The sequence below is a fragment of the Copadichromis virginalis genome, linkage group LG23 (genome assembly GCF_057382275.1).
Source record: "Copadichromis virginalis isolate Kocher_CV1m ecotype Utaka linkage group LG23, C_Virginalis_male_GT1.1, whole genome shotgun sequence".
Classification (NCBI taxonomy): domain Eukaryota; kingdom Metazoa; phylum Chordata; class Actinopteri; order Cichliformes; family Cichlidae; genus Copadichromis; species Copadichromis virginalis.
Genome location: NC_140639.1, coordinates 37268869 through 37286309, shown reverse-complemented (window position 1 = coordinate 37286309; position 17441 = coordinate 37268869). Strand labels below are relative to the sequence as shown.

Genomic DNA, 17441 nt, shown 5'->3' with positions numbered 1-17441 from the left:
CTGTGTCTGTTTTTAAGTTATGTTGAAATCATAAATTATGGTTACATTGTCACATGTGAACAAGCTACTCTGTAAGATCTGTAAGCTTCAGAATTTGACCTTGAATTCCCCACCGTTATACTTTTTGTACACGAATTTTCATAAAGTTCATGTAATTTGTAACAGTCCTTGTCTTCTTGACTTGACCAAAGATTTGATTTCAGTATTATATCTTAGTAGCAATATTTGCCAAAAAGCAAAAACTACACAATACACCAAGACAAATGTTACCATGTGAGATGTGTGGGCCTTTTATGTAATATTTGACAAAACAAGCGTGCAAAGTTGAAATAACTTAAACATTCAGCAGACAGCTCACACTGCTATTTCACTTTCCTCCCTAGAAATGCTTCAGTCAGCATTTAAACAACACAAGGAACAAAATATTTAACACTGAAATCTTGTGACGCTTTTTTTCCAAGTCTTTAAAACATGTAGTTAAAGAGATAAATGTGAAAAAAATACAGAGAGATCTCTGCAGAGTAAGAATTTGGTCGTTACTAATCCTGAACAATAATATCACTTTGATCTACAAGTGATTTACTTCCATCAGTAAATTAAAGCACTTGGGATTTTAAGGATTATGTAGCCATTTAAAAGCTATTTGTGCAAGGCACCAGAATGCTGAGCAGCAATTTAACACGTGAGAGATAAATAGGTAGTGCTCTACATCAACAGTTCTCATAGCCCTGATTTCTGGGCAGTCAGTCTGAGGAAACAGCTGCACTGTGTGGCCACATCAGGCCCAGCAAATCAATGCTGTGCAGGTCACGTCCACCCCGTCTTACGCCACCAGCAGCAGATCAGCGCTTTCACCAGAGACTGGAGGGGCTTTACAGCCCAGGGATCTTCTGGAGGAGCAGCAGCAATTCAGTGCCTCCCTGAGCTTACAGAGCGGTCTCAAAGATAACCAAGTTCCCGTCTGCTGTTACTGCGTGTCCGTTTGACAGGCTGGGGCGGCTCCTGCTGTCGTAAGCCTGGAACGCATAGTTTACAAATGTCAGTTTACAAAAAGAGATTGACTCAAGTTCTTCACACTTAACGAAAACAAACTGACCTTTTTAGCTGCCTCTAGAAGAGCTGCTGCCTCCTGTTTGCCCGTCTGCTGCACCATTTTATAAAAAATGTTAGTGGGATCCTGCAGCAGGGTGTACGGCTCATCATACGCATGGATCTTCCCCGCATCTAGAACCTGGAAACAAATAGTTCTGATTATTGCACAAAAGTAAGAGCAAAGTATGAGTTTCAAAGTAAAACTAATAGCCTCTTGACTTGAATCTGGCATTTTTCAGGCTATGAAAGAAAAACTGCTAAACCCAGAAAGCCCGACACTCCATCCACATACAGGGAAAGCAGAAGCTGCTCCAAAGGTGACAGTCACACTTGTGTTACAGTTTGTATGTTTGGACACCAATCTTGTCAAATACAGAATGCATTAAGCATTAATGCATTTCTAAGGCCTGGCATTGACAGATTATTTGGATCCAGCTCTCAGCAAAAAGCCATTCTACTTTTTACCTTTGCATTAGTTGTTTAACTACTACCTAATTAGAGGTTTTACCTAATTAAGTGGCATCAGTGTCAACGATTCAGGACTCACCAGTATACGGTCGCTGTCTACGATGGTGTTGAGGCGATGAGCGATGGTGAGCACAGTGCATTCCCTGAATTTATCTCGTATGGTTTTCTGGATCAGCTCATCGGTCCTGCAGCCGCAGAAATAAACGCTTCTGTTAGTGTGACCTTTAGATAAAATTTACTATCAGCAAACAACCACCGATGTGTCAAAGTAAGTGTTATCAGCTGAGTAGTTTCTGTATCCCATCATGCTGCAGTACACAAGATATTCTTCTGTCTAACAAGATGTTGTTCATACACAGTAGGCAAACGTCATCTTGCAGTACCTCGGGTCCACATTGGCTGTGGCCTCATCAATGATGAGGATGCGGTTCTTCCTCAGGACAGCTCGTGCCAGACACACCAGTTGCCTCTGGCCCACACTGAAGTTGGAGCCCGACTCAGCCAGGGCAGTCTCCAACTTTCCAGGGAGCTCTTCCACCACAGACTTTAGCTGCACCTGCAGGAATAAAAAAAAATAAAGCAGCTTTAACTACACTGTGTGTGTCCTCTATAAATAATTCCTGCTCTGTCGTCTTTTTACAGTTAGTTCCACAGGGTTCTGTACTGGGACCAATCATACATGCTTCCCTTAGACATTATTAGAAGCACTGCTATGATATGATACGCAGATGACACCCAGCTTTATTTATCAATCAAGACAAATGATTCAAAAACAAATAGTGTGTCTAACCTGACACTGACTCAACCTCCAATAACACAAGGACTCATGTTTGATCAGGGTATGTTCCTTAGCATCTACATTAAGGACTGCCTTTCTTTTCTTTCTATTAATTTGTGCAGTACCTGTAAAATTAGAAGCAACCTGTCTCAAAGTAAAGCTGGAAAGCTAGTTGGTGTATTTATTTATTCTAGGCTGCATTGCTGTAAAAGCCTAAAAGCCTTCAGTTGATCCAGAATGCTGCAATCAGTATAAAAGAGAGACTCCATTCTTCACATATTAGCTTCTCTGCATTAAATTTGAAGTTCTTCTTCTTACATATAAAAATCATGAATAAGACCTGTTAGTATCTAAATATCCTAACAAAGATTAATATAAACTATAACATAATATAATTACTGCATAGTCATCTGTTTTGACAACAATGTTACCCACAGAGATGTCCCGTGATGCTAAGAGCACAGCTTTAGCACATTTGTGCCATTCACTGCCTTCCCATCATAGGCCATAAGGGCTACTCTGGGTAACATCACCCTCAGAGGTATTTGTGCAATAAGAGCTGCTGGGTTCCTCTGCAGGTGGAGAACTGTGATAGACAGTGCGGTGTTATTGTTACACTGTGACAGCAGCAGATGTAGAGATGTGACCCAAAGCTGACAATCCCTCATTATAAGCGGTTGTAAATGCACCACAGAAATTAAAGAGTGCAAGGATGCAGAGAGTTGGAACTGCACAGTTTTTCTCAGCTGAAAGAGGGAGAGACAATGTGTGAAGGATGCTGATGATCCTCTGCTCTGAAAGTGACACAATTAGGAATAGGATCTATATAGAGCCCCAGACAGTCCATACATGGTGCAGGTTCCTGGCAGCTCTTTTCAAGGCTGATTTTGAGGTCAAAATCCTTGAGGTCATTCACCACCACACTGGGATCTCTGATTGTCCGCTCCTGGCTTCAGGACATAATTACATAATTGCCTATGTAAGAGAATATCCTCATGCAATAGAGACAGCAGCTCCTCTACCCTCAGTCATCCTGAATGGGACAGTTTGATGCTAGTACGCTACGCTCTGATGAGCCAACCTGACATATTTCACAATATTTCTGTTGTATGGTAAGATAATAAAATAGTTTGGCAAGTATTCTGCTTCATCATGCAAGAATTAAAACTCACACACTACTGATTCTGCCGATTGTGAGAGTTACTGACCTCTTCCAGAGCACTCCACAGTTCTTCATCTGTGTGTTGGTTAAATGGATCCAGGTTCTTTCTCATGGAACCCGTAAACAGTACCGGGTCCTAAAGGGGTGGGGGAGAGTTGGAGAACCCAGAGGACACCAAAATGATTAGATTTTGTGGACTATTTGTAAACAGAACAGCACAGTGACTTATTTCGACATATCTGAGTGAATGTCCTGCTGTGGCAGGTAAAAGTTTAAAAAACCTAAATGGCACACATGGCAAACTGTAACCAGCTGCCCTCCTTTGGTTTTGAATGCATCCTACAGTTTGCAAAAGTTCTGACTGATCACAGCAAAGAGCTTTGTGGGAATTGAAATGCTGAGAGCGTTGAGGAGAAAATGTTTGCTGGACAGCTGATTTTAACTCATTACTGGTAAGCTGGTGAAAACAAACAAACAAACAACAAAAAAAACCAAAAGATGCAGTGTTAAAACTACACTCGTATAATTGTTTGAGCAAATAATTCAATTTTATTTATAAGCACCAAATCAAAGCAGTTGCAACAAAGTGCTTGTGCACTTTGTTGCAACACTTGTGCTTTTCTCACAGAGCAAACAGAAGTGACTCTAGAGTGTCAGAGCAGACTGGGGCTGCTGATCCTTTCTTAGCTTTAAGGATGTGCCCAACTAGTAATAATTAATGTCACTTATTAGCCAAATATTTCTCATGTCAAAGTAACAAAGTCATAGTAGACGAGCTACGAAACAAGGCAACAAGAGTAGCCAGATGCTAGTGTTGTGTTCTGCTAAGAGGTCAGCTATGATGTTGTACCTGAGGAATGATGGACATCTTCTGCCGCAGGTCATGGAGGCCGATCTCAGAGGTCACAATACCGTCGATGTAGATCTTCCCCTGGGGCTCTGCCAGGCGGAACAGAGCCGAGACCAGAGAGCTTTTCCCGGCTCCTGTTCTACCCACAATACCAACCTGACCCACAGGACACAGAACATAAGCTTTGGTTTGACAGCGTATCACACAAATGGCTTCAGGTTCTTAGAAACAAAACAAATAAACCTTGATGTCTGACCTTCTCTTGGGGTCTAAACATGGCTTTCAGGTTGTGCAGCACCTGAGGTCCGTCAGCACTGTAGGAGAAGTTGACCTGGTCAAAAGTCACCAGGCCTTTACTTGGCCAATCAGGAGGAGGACGTTTCTGGGTTTCCCAGGGTGCTTCACTCTCCAGTTTAGTGTACTCTACTACTCTTTCCACTGATGTCATCTGAGGACAGAAACGCAGGAATGCACATTAAATCAGGATCAGTCTGTGTGGTGTAGTCAAGAACACAACATGTAATAAAACTATTTGCATACAAGTTCAATTTAAGAAATAAACAATCAGGTAAATCTGAAAGAATGGATTAATATCTAGAATTACACCAAAAATTTAAGAAGATACTGCCCACCACATCCTCCACATCCAATCAGCAAGTCTGCAACTCACAACTCAGTGTTCAGGATGCTTCAGTCTGCCACTGTTTCTGCAGGATTATTTTCCTAAGCTACTTTTTCTCCATGAGCTGCTTTTCTCAATGAAGGAGAACTGCCACGTGAATCAGACGGATGTTATAGAATCATTTAGTGTGTCTACTTGGTATCAAGGAGAATGCAGGTATTATTTATTATGGACAGATGCCAGAGAAACACCAGTACAACTAGTGGTCTATTCATGCTATTCATGTGAAAGAGCAGAATCCCAAAGCTTAACCCTTTGGACTCTTGCAAAATAATAATGTCCATTCGTCCTCTTCTGCTTATCAAATTCAGGGTCACGGGGGGACTGGAGCCTATCCCAGCTACCACAGGTCGGGAGGCAGGGTACACCCCGGACAGGTCGCCAGGTCGACAGATAACCATTCGCACTCACATTCACACCTACGGGCATTTTAAATTCACAACTAACTTCATGTCTGTGGACTTTCGGAGGAAACTGGAGTACCCGGAGAGAAACCACACAAACATGGGGAGAACATACAAACTCCTCACAGAAAGACCCCGGCCTGATGGTGGAGTTAAACTCAGGACCTTCTTCTTGCTGGGAGACAACAGTTCTAACCACTGCATCACCCAAATAAATAATTTACTTCAGACTCCTAAAAATTTTTGATCATTTAAGTCTGCTGACAACACAAGTTTAAGATGCGTAGCACACCAGGCAGAAATCATACAACATCAGGAAAGTGGTCTCAGATTCACCTCCATGTCAACAAGCCCAACAACCATAAATATAAAACAAAATGGCAAAGAAGACTTTTGATGTTCAAATGACAGAATAAATACAATCTTTGGACTATTTCTGGAAATTAGTGAGATTTATATGGGAATAGCAAAAGCTCAGTATGGACAGAAATGATACAAGCTCTGGAAATAAAAGAGACAGTGAGTATCTTACCATGTTCTCCACCTCTGCACTCTGTCTGACACCCCACTGGAACATGCCCATTAGTGTGACAGAGTAGCTCAGAGCCAAACCAACAGCACCCGCATCAAGCTCTGACAGGAGCAGGAAAACAACCATTTTACTAACACTTTTAAAAGTTAAACGGCAGCAATCACTCAGCATCTGCTGGACTGCATATACACTGTATTGCCAAAAGTATTCACTTAACTGCCTTCGCAAGCATATGAACTTGAGTGACATCCCATCCATTTAATTTAGAGGGTTTAAAATTATGCAGCTTCAACTCTTCCACAAGGTTTAGCAGTGCGTTTTTGGGATTTTTGATCATTCTTCCAGAAGTGCATTTGTGAGGTCAGACACTTATGTTGGATGAGAAGGCCTAGCTCGTCATCTCCACTCGAATTCATCCCAAACTCACTCACACATGTCTTCATGGACTTCATGGACGTTGCTTTGTGTACTGTACACAGTCATGCTAGAACAGGGGGCCATCGCCTTGATGGCCCCTTCCTGAATGAAATTGTCCAAAATGTCTTGGTATGCTGCACTAAGAGTTTCTTTCCCTGGAAACAGTCAGATAAGTACCATTCTCAGACTGGACCATCGGCTTGCCAGATGGAGAAGCTTGATCGTTCATCAATTTGGATGGGTAAGCCTATACTTTTGGCAATATAGTGGATAACCGGCACACAGCTGCCCCCTGCTGGTAAGCGATCGCAAACAGCAAGACTAAATCAACAGTAAAATTAGTTCTCTCACTGTCTCTGAGCAGCAGACAGCCAAAAGTAGTGATGGTAACAAAGATGGAGCAGATGCCATCAAGGCGGACAGCAAACCAGCGAGAGGTGGTCAGGAACAGGAACCAGGCCTCTGCACAGGGAAACAATCCATCACAGACAGTTCAAAAACATACAATTTTTAAGTTCTCTGATCATAATATGAGCTTCTATGTGCCAAGCATGAAGAGCACCTGAGTGCAGGTCCTGATGGGCATCAAAGACTTTCTGGAAGCGCTTCTCTTCCCCAAATGCTCGGATTGTCCAAAGGCCCTGAAGAGATGAGGACAAGTGGGAGAAGACTGGACTCCGAGCTGAGGACACAGATGAGTCAGAAGTTACCAATAGGTTAAAGAGCTTCAAGTTTTAAAGATATTACATATGCAGGTTTTAAAATGAAAAAGAAACAACAGTAGCAGCACGTGTATCTCCTTCTTCACACACTGTTGTACTGTAGGACACTCACTGGTGGACTCCAGCCGTTTAACATTTCTGGAGGTCCGCAGAAAGTAGCGACGCAAATAAAGAAAGATGAGAAGGAGGGGGACAACGGGGATAAGGATCCAGGGAATCACTGACGCTGCAACAGCAATGACCCCAAGTATCTGGAGGAAGATCTGCTCACAACAGAAAAACACATCAACATTAAAGTGGTTTGTTCTTGTGCCTTTTTCTTTTTGAGTGTCTTTAGAAAAGAAAAATGAATGTTTTACAGAATGAGAAAGTATTTTCATTAACTTGTGCATTGTACTTCAGCCTTTCACTTTAGTAACAGCACTGTCAGTTTTACTCATTTTATTCTTCAAAGAGATCTTTGACCCTCTGTTACAAATAAGAGCGTTATCTCAGATGGGCATCAGTAGGTAAATGTTACCAACCTCAGCAAAGGGCAGTGCCACAGCGCTTACACTTTCGCTTTACTCACCAGTGGCAGCACTGAGTACTGAGTGACTGAGGCAAGCTCAAGGAACATGTGACAACAAAGAAATTCGTAATATTTTGTCCAGCAGCGTGTAATCAGTGTAATGATTAGCTTCAAAGTTAAGAGCTAAGGGCTAATGAGTTATAAAGCCTGGACCTGAGTGAAGTATTTCAGGTACTGCATTGATTTCATAGTGATGGGACAGCTGCTGTGAGTCTGCAGCAAAGTTTAAATTGCCTAGTTATGGCATTTTCTTCATAGAATTTAGCTTTCACTTTGGAAAACTACCCAGCAACAGATGAGCACATGGTAAGATCGCTTTTCTTCTTAGGTTGTTGAACTGTTGATTTGATTCTATTAAGACTTGTTACCGTTTTTTTTTTAATTGGACTTTAAATGACTTTTATTGGCTTGAAAGTTTTATTATCATTACAGTAGTGAGTGCTGCTGTTACTTCAGGGAAATACTTCCCTACCTTTGCTCTGGACCTGCTGTGTTTATCGAAAAGAGCGTGGAGGCTACAGCTCCACCATAAACTGTCACTTGTTATGATCTTCATTGCAGCTTTGTCAGTGGTTTAGAAAAGAAAAATGCTGCTGTGTCTTTGCTGAGAAATCTACCCTCACCTGAACGAAATCTGCAAACGTCACTGGCATGTTGGAGTCCAGCAGCCCAATGTCCTTTGAAAATCTGTTCAATACTCTTCCTGAGGTCAGACAAGAGATAATTATCACCACACTTTGAAACCAGCTAGAGTAAGATTAATGTTTAGTTTAACTTTCCTTGCCTGTATATAGGGGGTCATATGATTGTTGGGTTTTTCTCTGTATCTATGAAGCGCCTTGAGGCGACTTTTGTTGTGATTTGGCGCTATTGAATTGTATAAAATTGTATAAAAAATAGTATAAAATTGAATTGTATACTGTGCCCCCACAAAGATGGCAAATGGAGTAAAAGTAACCACAAAATTCATCCATCCATCTTTACCCCCTTTATCTGGGTTATTTGGGTCACACCAAGGTATGACTGAGTTCCTGACCCTATGTGTAAGGAAGAGGAACCTCACCAAACCTCATCTAACCCTGGGGCCTGGCCAGCTTTTTTGTTTGTTTGTTTTTTTACTTCAGTGGCCTCAGCCACAGTGATGGATGGGTTAGCTCCAGACTCTGCTTCCACTACAAAAAGTGTATCAGCAGGATTGAGGACATCATTTAAGCAGATCAAGCATCCTACCCAGGGACTTGAAGAGGGTTGGGTATTGTGCTGACGTGTCAAATGTGATTTTACACATAAGCATAAAATGACAGTCAGGACCTGTTTCTTGACTCAAATGCACAGGGAAACAACCAGACTCATCCATCCCAAAGCACAGTTGCCAAATTGGGGATACCTGTATACCCAACCTGCCTGTCACCTCTCACTGAGGGCAACCCAGGACTGGTACAATGTCCAGCCCTCTCTAGACACCAGAGCAAAAGCTATGAGTTCATGTGACCGTGACTACACCTAGTTCATATTTCTCAACCTTAAGCATTAGCTCAGGCTCCTTCCCCAACAGAAAGGTGCCATTCCAAGTTCCTAAAGCCAGATTTCTCAGCCTGCCCCTGACCATCTCCCCTCCGGTGAGTGGTTGGCCCACACGAGCACTACAGAATTCCATTTAGAAGTTTTTGAACTACAAAATTCTACAATTTACCGACTCTGGCTTTAGAACGTACAACACTAAAAATTTGCAAAGTTTTGCTTACCAATCGGATTGATGTCAAAGAAGCGCACGGGTGTTTGGAGTATAGCGCTAAACATGCGGTTGTGCAGAGACTGTGAACACCTCACTAGCACATTGAACAGCACCAAATTCCTGCCAAAGCCAAAGATTATGGTGACTGCAGTCAAACCTGGAAAAATAACACACCATAAAACACCAGTGGAGTAAAATCAGAAGAAATGCAGCGCAGTGTAAATAAGAGAACGCCTTTACCTCCATAAATTCCCAGGTAAAAATCCGTGTCCAGCTCTTTGGTGACATTTAGTCCATTTGTTGTGATGTTAGTCATGTTACTGCTGGCCATTAGTTTTTCTTGCTCATCAGCCCTAAACAGTCAGACATGAGTATAAACAGACATGTAAAAGCTGCAGTCTATGAGGAAAACGGCAGATTGAAGATACTTACCAGTAAGCTAGCCACCAGTCTTGCATGATGTATGCTACCTAGAAGATATAAAAGCCAAAAAAATAATTTTTACTGCTTTATATTACACATGTGAAATGCATTCAACACTTATTCTCACTGAGCTAACATGTGGAAGGCGAATTACAAGTGCAGGTGAGTCTTTGTGTACCTGAGCCATGATGTTAAGCAGCACGACAGCCAGCAGAACCACAATGTTGGCCCCAGCTGCCAGATACTTGGCATAGATGCGTATTCCAATGGTTCCCTGAGCTCGAGTCTCCTCTGCAAATGTCTGAACTTTCTCCGCCTGCGAGGAAGTCATCAGCATGCAGACAAGTATCATGATCACTGGCCGTCAAGTTCCCTGTGTTTAACTTGTCAAAATGAAAACGGACTAAAGCAAACTAAGCTCAAGTTGTGTCAGTTCAGCACGCTCTGTATGTTAAAGACCATTGGGGAAGGGGAAAAGAAAGAAAAGCAAACATGATATTAAACTAGGGATGGGCAGAAACGACCCATTTCCTATAAACAACCCTGATTTTTTAAAAACTAGGCTGTTTTTACTGATAATTATCCACTAACCGGTAACTGGTCTTCATCTTTGATGGACTGGACAGAGGAAGTCTGGGACAGCACTGAATTTTGAGACAGAGTTCGAGTTCTGGTGGGGGTGTCATGATGAGGCTGCTGTTGCTCCTCTTCCTCCTTCTTGAGAAGGGAGGTGAAGTCCAATCCAGACTGCTGAAGCTCCGTGTAAGTTCCCTTTGCCACCATGTGACCCTGACAAACACACACACATATCACCAAGTGTTAGGAAATTGTACAGCTGTGTTTTACAGACCTATGGCAGCACCACCTCCTCATGTGAAACACACACTTTGTAGTGTTTGGAAATGTACTGCGGTTTACATCTTCAAAGTCCTGCGAGTCACCCAGATAGTCTGTTGACAGTCAGCTTGCTTTGGCAGCACTCAGTCTTGTTTGTGCTTTTCTACAAATGGTAGTAGTGTGGCTGAATTTCAGAAAACATCTCCTGAAGAGACAAAGATAAATCCCTGCAGCCCCTTCAGTCTATGATCTAATACAGGGGTGTCAAACGTACGGCCCGCGGGCCGGATCAGGCCCGCAAACGGGTTTAATCCAGCCCGCGAGATGATTTTGTAAAGTATAAAAATGAGCAGCAATTTTTCAATAAAGAAACTGTTGTTCCAATTGTGTCCATTGGATGGCGCAATAGCAATTGTGAGCTACTTTGTTTTGCCCGCGAAATTTAAACCTGATCTGTTTTGGCACCCTCATTGCCCCAATATGTCTCTGTCAAAAAAGAGAAAAGTGGATGCAGAGTGTTCCAAGATAAATGGTCATCCTCCTCACGGAAGTGAATGGGAAAGCTGTATGTTTGGTGTGTTCCCAGCATGTTGCAGTGCTGAAAAGAATATAACCTCCGTCGCCACTATGTGAGTCTTCATGCCGACAAATATGACAACTTTCAAGGACAGCGGAGAAGAGAGAAGGTGAATGAACTGTTGGCGGGTCTGAAGAAACAGCAGTCTGTGTTTACTCACAGCCGAGACATCAGTGATGCTCCAGTGAAAGCTAGCTACCTCATTGCTAACGAAAGTCCACTAGCTTCAAAACCATTTAGTGACGGTGAATTTGTAAAAACATGTATGATGAACGCATCGGAGATTGTGTGCCCTGAAAAGCGCCAGGCCTTTGCAAATATCAGCCTGACAACAAACACAGTTGCTGACAGGATTTCTGATCTTTCAGCGGATTTGGACAGCCAGTTGAAGCAAAAAGTAAAGTCATTTATTGTGTTTTCAGTTGCAATTGATGAAGGCACGGACATTACAGATGTTGCACAACTGGCAATTTTCATCCGCGGAGTTGATGACACATTGACCGTCACCGAGGAGTTCGTGGAGTTGGTACCGATGACAGATACAACGACCACAGCTAGGGTTGCCAACTCGCTGAAAAATAAATAAGGGACACCTCGTGGCCAGGGCCGGGCAACCCAGTTGTCTTCACCCTTCCCAGTGTGGTAGCTATTTTTTTTGTGTGTGAAATTATTTTTTAACCATTTGACTTGAATTTGATTTAAGCAGATGCATATTCTTTGTGATATGACCATATGGGAAACAAATGATCATTTAGCCATTTATTTTTAGCTCAAAATGACAACATTAACACAGTAAAACAGGTCTCTTTCTTAAACAGAAGCCTGTCATGCTTAACTTTTGAGAATATAAGTAAATCTTTCTTTAAAAGAACTCTGTCCTGCTTAACTTAAAATTATATAAATTAATAGAAAGCAATAGAACAAAAAATATTCCTGTAACTGTGCACATATAGTGCATATAGTACAATTGGCTTCAGTTGAGGTATTATTTCAGCTTTTCTAATGCTAATCAGCTGCTCCTGTTTGTAAACCCACTTGTTGCCATGATTACGCATCTTAACTCATCATCATTATTCATCTATGTATTACTTTTATGTATTAGTCATCTATTTGTTGTAATCATCTATCCTTGCAGTTGTTTATTACACAAAATAAATTATATTATCACACTTCTGGCCACATAGCGCTGATATTCACTGCACATGCCCATAATAACCTTAACCAGAGGGTTTAAAAAAACAAACCAATGTTTACATACCATATCTGCTTCTGCCGTGGCCTGGTGGACAAAAAAATGGTTAAGGGTTCCCTGAGCTTTCACACCCCTCTATGGAACTCCAAAGTGTTCAAAATTAAATAAATAAATAGGTCAAGATGAAATAAATAACTATGTGAATAAATAAGACACAGATATGTAATGTGAGAATGATATTGTGAAATAATGGAACACATTTTGAAAAAAATGCTCATTATTGTGAAATATATTGCATTCTGCTATATAAATTTACTTATTATTGTGAAATATTATTTCATGGTCATTATTTTTCACAATAACAGAGATTATTCCTGAGGCATTTTATTTATTTCCAGCCGTTTTTAGTCCAAAATGACCTTTTTTCAAAGTCAGTCTTTATTTCAAAATCCCGTTTTCCCCGATGGTCTATTTATTTCATAATGCGACTTTTCAGCAGAATGACTTTGTCTGTCAATCAATGTAAGTGGGCTGGACCTTTGCACCTATTGGCTTATCGTTTACCATCGACTAGTTTTCCTGGATACCGGCTGGATACCGGCTCCGCGGACGGCTACTGCAGCTAGCAACAGCGTGCTAGGTCAAAAGTCACGGAGGATGGCGGACTGGTGTGAACTTCAGCCAGTTCTGCTCATTTAAGCAAATCAGATAGAGAGGGATCATTTACCTGTAGATACTGTTTTGAGTCGTTTAGATGTTTCTGAAATGCTTGGGATGATAATTGCTCTTCAAGATGTTCGCATCGATGACAGCATTGTCAAAGGTTTAAGATCAATTCAGCACCGTGTTCGTTTGGAATACGCCGAGGAAGAACAGTCTTCAAATGTTGGCCGTCCACGTCTAGAAATCCCGGTGCAGCACTCAGGACTTTAGTGCTGTCCGGGATAACCGTCGGGGTAATTGCCGATACATTTTCTGTGTCTCCGAGCACAATTAGGAGGAAAATGACGGAGGATGGTCTAAGGTAAGTTTATGCTGTAATTGAGCACCTGTGTGATTCTGTACACAGCATTGTTTAGGTGTTGACCTTAATTATGACGTTTGACAATGAATTATTATCGCTTACTTTTTTTTGTTACTGTCTAAACTAAGTGGGGCAGCTACGGCTAAAGCTATCGGCGCCATCTCGGCGTTGAGACACGTTTAGCAGTGTTAGCTGTTAGTGTGTTAACTCGGAGACTGGGGTCAGTGGAGCCTGTAGGAACCTTTTACACAGAGTAGACCCACCAGCTTTCCACAGTCTACTTACTTATCACATCTTGTTAGACAACAGGGTCATTAGTGCTTTAAATAGTACATAGTTGAACGTTTCATTGCTGTTTGCAGTTGATTGTTCTCTGATAACGCATAACAAGGTTGATGTTAAATAGCGAGTTTATTGAAATGGTTTTGTCTATTTCAGCAGCATTATAGATATACTTTCTCTCGTGTCTTCGGTAAAGCTAAAACAAGAATACATTTACATCCTTGGTTCTTTCAGCATTAATTGGAAAACTTTGAGATTTGCTGTGCGCCTCCCAAGCCATTCTCTTTTATCCCACCTGTCAGGTATAGATGGCAATACTTTAAACAAAGTTAAATTTGTTATACCTGAAGAGAACCAATCCTGACCTAGAATGGGTGAATGAATAATTAGTTGGTAGCCAATGCCTAAGCAACTCACATAGGCCCTGGCAGACTCAATAAGTCCATCTAGGAACAGCTGCAGGAAACACCTCTTCAGTTTAGATTTAAAACATGTGCATGCTCTTTCAGGTTGATGAGGATTATGGTGTGGACTGGACAGGACAACATAATCGCTGCCCATCAAATGAGATCACCATTCCTGAGATTCAGCTCCCAGATGCACTGAATGAACAAGACCCTGCTGTGCTACCAATACTTCAAAATCACTTGTAGAAAGACATTATTACATTTAATCAGTTTCTATGTCAGGAGGATTTTTTTTTTTTTAAATTTCTACAGCTTTGTAGCTAATACTGACTCAAAACAGCATAACCAATTTCATTTTCAACAAAACAGTGAGTGGCTATAAAACAGGATTTGTTTTATACAGCTGTCACTTTAATGATATTCATTTCTTGGTTGGATATACAGTACATGTCAACTCTGAGCAGATTTAATACAATGAACACAGTACAGTAGTGTAACATCTTAATTCAAATAATTTTTTCTAGAAATTTTTTTTGTATCAGTAGCGAGTATAAACAAAACATATTGTGTAATTTATAATGTACAGTGAACAACTGATTTTGATATCTGAACTCTTCATCAGTTTATATTAAAAAAGCCATAAATGCACACCTGTACTCTGTATTTTTCACTGTCAAGTGTATTAAAAAGAACTAGAACTCACTAGATTGTCCGTTTCTTTGAACACCGAGTACAGTAATGTGATGCAAGAAAGAAGAAATGGTCTAATTTTACCATGTGGTTATGGAATCAATCGTAAACCAGACCAAAACCTGAGTCAGTAGAGTTGAGACACACCTGAATGTCCATTAGAAATGACTCATAGGTACAGTAGTGTGCAGGAAGACGTAGTACTTCAAAACCGGTGGAAGACTTTGGAAGATTGCTGTTGACCACTTCCACAGTCATTTCTCGGCAAGACTTCCCATCCTGTCCAAAACTTGATGAGGGCTTTTTGTTGTGCACAAGATGCTGCAACAGAAGATTGTTTTAAACTATAATGACATCCTATATTCATTATTTTGAATCTTTTATAGAGAAATACCATAAAAGATGACCACTTACATACAGGGCACCAGACATTTTTGCCCCACTCAAATTGCTGTTGTAGCTTTTATAGATATTTTTATGTTAACAAAGCTAAAAGTAGTCTACATACAATTCTAGTGCAACTGATAATGCCACCACTCTTATGTATTGCATGGAGCAAATAACAAAACAAAATTATACTATAGCGTAGAGCTGGGCGATATAACGATATGTATTGCGAAATAACCTTTTCTCAATAGAAAAATTAAACTATTGCGATAGACCTCACCGCTCTTGTCCTTTTTATAAAAAAAAATATCGTGATATGAAAAAATCTCATATCGCCCAGCTCTACTATAGTGTACTTTGTTAATGACCCAAGATCACTGGACTGTATGTAATTTACCAAAGTATAATCAGAGAAAACCAATGGCAAAATACCTATCGCAGCAGACTTACCATTTTCAATGAAGGACCGAAGGTAACCTGCCACTCTGCATTTATCCTCGAGAGCATTCCTCTTCTTCCTCATCTTCATCTTCTGTGGCAGGCCACAGTCATTTTATAGCTTTACTTATCTTGTAGTCTTAAGAGCATCAGCAACATTAGGTGTATTTTTATTAAATGTAACCCAGCTGTTCAACTAACCCACGCATACAAAACAGTATATTGGTGTTTTGTGTCAACAATTAATGTTCATCCTTCATAAATTAACCAAATAGCTTTACTATTCAGATGTTAAAAGATGTGACCTGACCTTACCTCACAACAGGGAGCAGTCTCTGATTCCCTTGGTAAGAAAGGAGGAATGATGTCTGATCTTTCTGTCAGAAGCGGCCATACCATGGTTTCCTTAAGCCCTTTCCTCAGCTGCTTGACTTGACGACTTGTTTGTGTTATGACCTACAACGGTGAGACCAAACCAAAACTGAAGTTGGAGTCTGTAAAGTGACACACACTTTAAATGTTAAATATTTAAAGAACATCCACTGTACTAGTAAAAGCATTTTCAAATTATACCCACTTACAAAATCACTACGTTGAACTAAAATTGCTTTCTTTTCTTTCACATAGATTACTTGTCTTCCATATTAGCACAGAAGATAAGCCACTTTAAAACAGTCATGAATAACTATTACCTACAACAATGTAAATAGTAATACAGACATTAACCCAGAAGACAATTATTTTCTCTTACCTAATTTATAGAATTCTTTGCTATGATAAAAAACAGTATTAAAAAAAATCTGTGACTAAACTGATTAAAAAGCTCATTTTTGCCAGACAGACAGACTAACCAAGCAATAATAACATATCGTTACTTACCCTGAACAGCGTTTCGTGGAGTGGAGCTAGCTGTGATAGCGTTAGCATTTGCTAACGTTAACACTGTGCGGTTGTGATGAGAACTTGGACCAGGGACCACTTCATCTCCAGTACACTGCTGCAATACGCAGACTGAGGTGAAGACGTTCAATCTAAGCGGTTAGCAAGTTCTCTGAGTAACTCAGAAACGGACTTGTTTCCTGCAGCCATGCCCTTCACAAGAATTGATACACCTGTAACGTTATTCGCGCCCAGTGTTTTGCATTTGTCGGTGCCTTAAGTTTATTTTGAGCTGCATACTGCCGCCAGCTGCATAGGAGATGCATTGCACCATTAAACCTAAATCGACAATTCATGTGCTATTACTTATGTCTGAGTAAAGGAGCAACCAATCACACAACTGGCTCCGCCCTGTCTTTCTTGATTGACAGACAAAGTCATTCTGCTGAAAAGTCGCATTATGAAATAAATAGACCATCGGGAAAAACGGGATTTTGAAATAAAGACTGACTTTGAAAAAAGGTCATTTTGGACTAAAAACGGCTGGAAATAAATAAAATGCCTCAGGAATAATCTCTGTTATTGTGAAAAATAATGACCATGAAATAATATTTCACAATAATAAGAAAATTTATATAGCAGAATGTAATATGTTTCACAATAATGAGCATTGTTTTCAAAATGTGTTCCATTATTTCACAATATCATTCTCACATTACATATCTGTGTCTTATTTATTCACATAGTTATTTATTTCATCTTGACCTATTTATTTATTTAATTTTGAACACTTTGGAGTTCCATAGTACAGTGGATGTTCTTTAAATATTTAACATTTAAAGTGTGTGTCACTTTACAGACTCCAACTTCAGTTTTGGTTTGGTCTCACCGT

At 40.6% G+C, this 17441-nt stretch overlaps 2 protein-coding genes and 1 long non-coding RNA gene across 3 annotated transcripts in view; 2 read left to right on the top strand and 1 right to left on the bottom strand.

Moving 5' to 3' along the window:
• The window catches only part of LOC146681532 (ATP-binding cassette sub-family C member 4-like), a 56614-nt gene that overhangs the window by 22353 nt on the left and 16820 nt on the right, over window positions 1–17441 (top strand). The gene's annotated exons all lie outside the window — the stretch shown is intronic.
• LOC146681534 (ATP-binding cassette sub-family C member 4-like) lies at window positions 267–17314 on the bottom strand. The gene is made up of 19 exons (XM_085448126.1): window positions 16550–17314; window positions 15986–16126; window positions 10428–10625; window positions 10015–10152; window positions 9846–9883; window positions 9654–9766; window positions 9424–9570; window positions 8302–8381; window positions 7220–7370; window positions 6948–7067; window positions 6737–6847; window positions 5969–6069; window positions 4607–4798; window positions 4351–4506; window positions 3547–3636; window positions 1944–2116; window positions 1640–1745; window positions 1097–1231; window positions 267–1016 (listed from the first exon to the last, which is right to left on the bottom strand). Exons 1-19 carry the CDS (start codon window positions 16595–16597, stop codon window positions 927–929), a joined length of 2328 nt encoding a protein of 775 aa, XP_085304252.1. The 5' UTR covers window positions 16598–17314; the 3' UTR covers window positions 267–926.
• Window positions 11478–14857, top strand: LOC146681535 (uncharacterized). Its single transcript, XR_014917903.1, has 2 exons — window positions 11478–13466; window positions 14258–14857. It is a non-coding gene; the product is annotated as an uncharacterized LOC146681535 (long non-coding RNA).

Excerpts from the sequence above, each read along its gene's own strand:
- LOC146681534 (XM_085448126.1), bottom strand. The coding sequence starts at position 16,597 with ATGCTAACGCTATCACAGCTAGCTCCACTCCACGAAACGCTGTTCAGG. Across the intron at positions 7,068-7,219 it reads TAAACGGCTGGAGTCCACCA|CTCGGAGTCCAGTCTTCTCC; the intron begins GTGAGTGTCCTA and ends CTGTGTCCTCAG. Across the intron at positions 1,017-1,096 it reads TTCTAGAGGCAGCTAAAAAG|GCTTACGACAGCAGGAGCCG; the intron begins GTCAGTTTGTTT and ends TATGCGTTCCAG.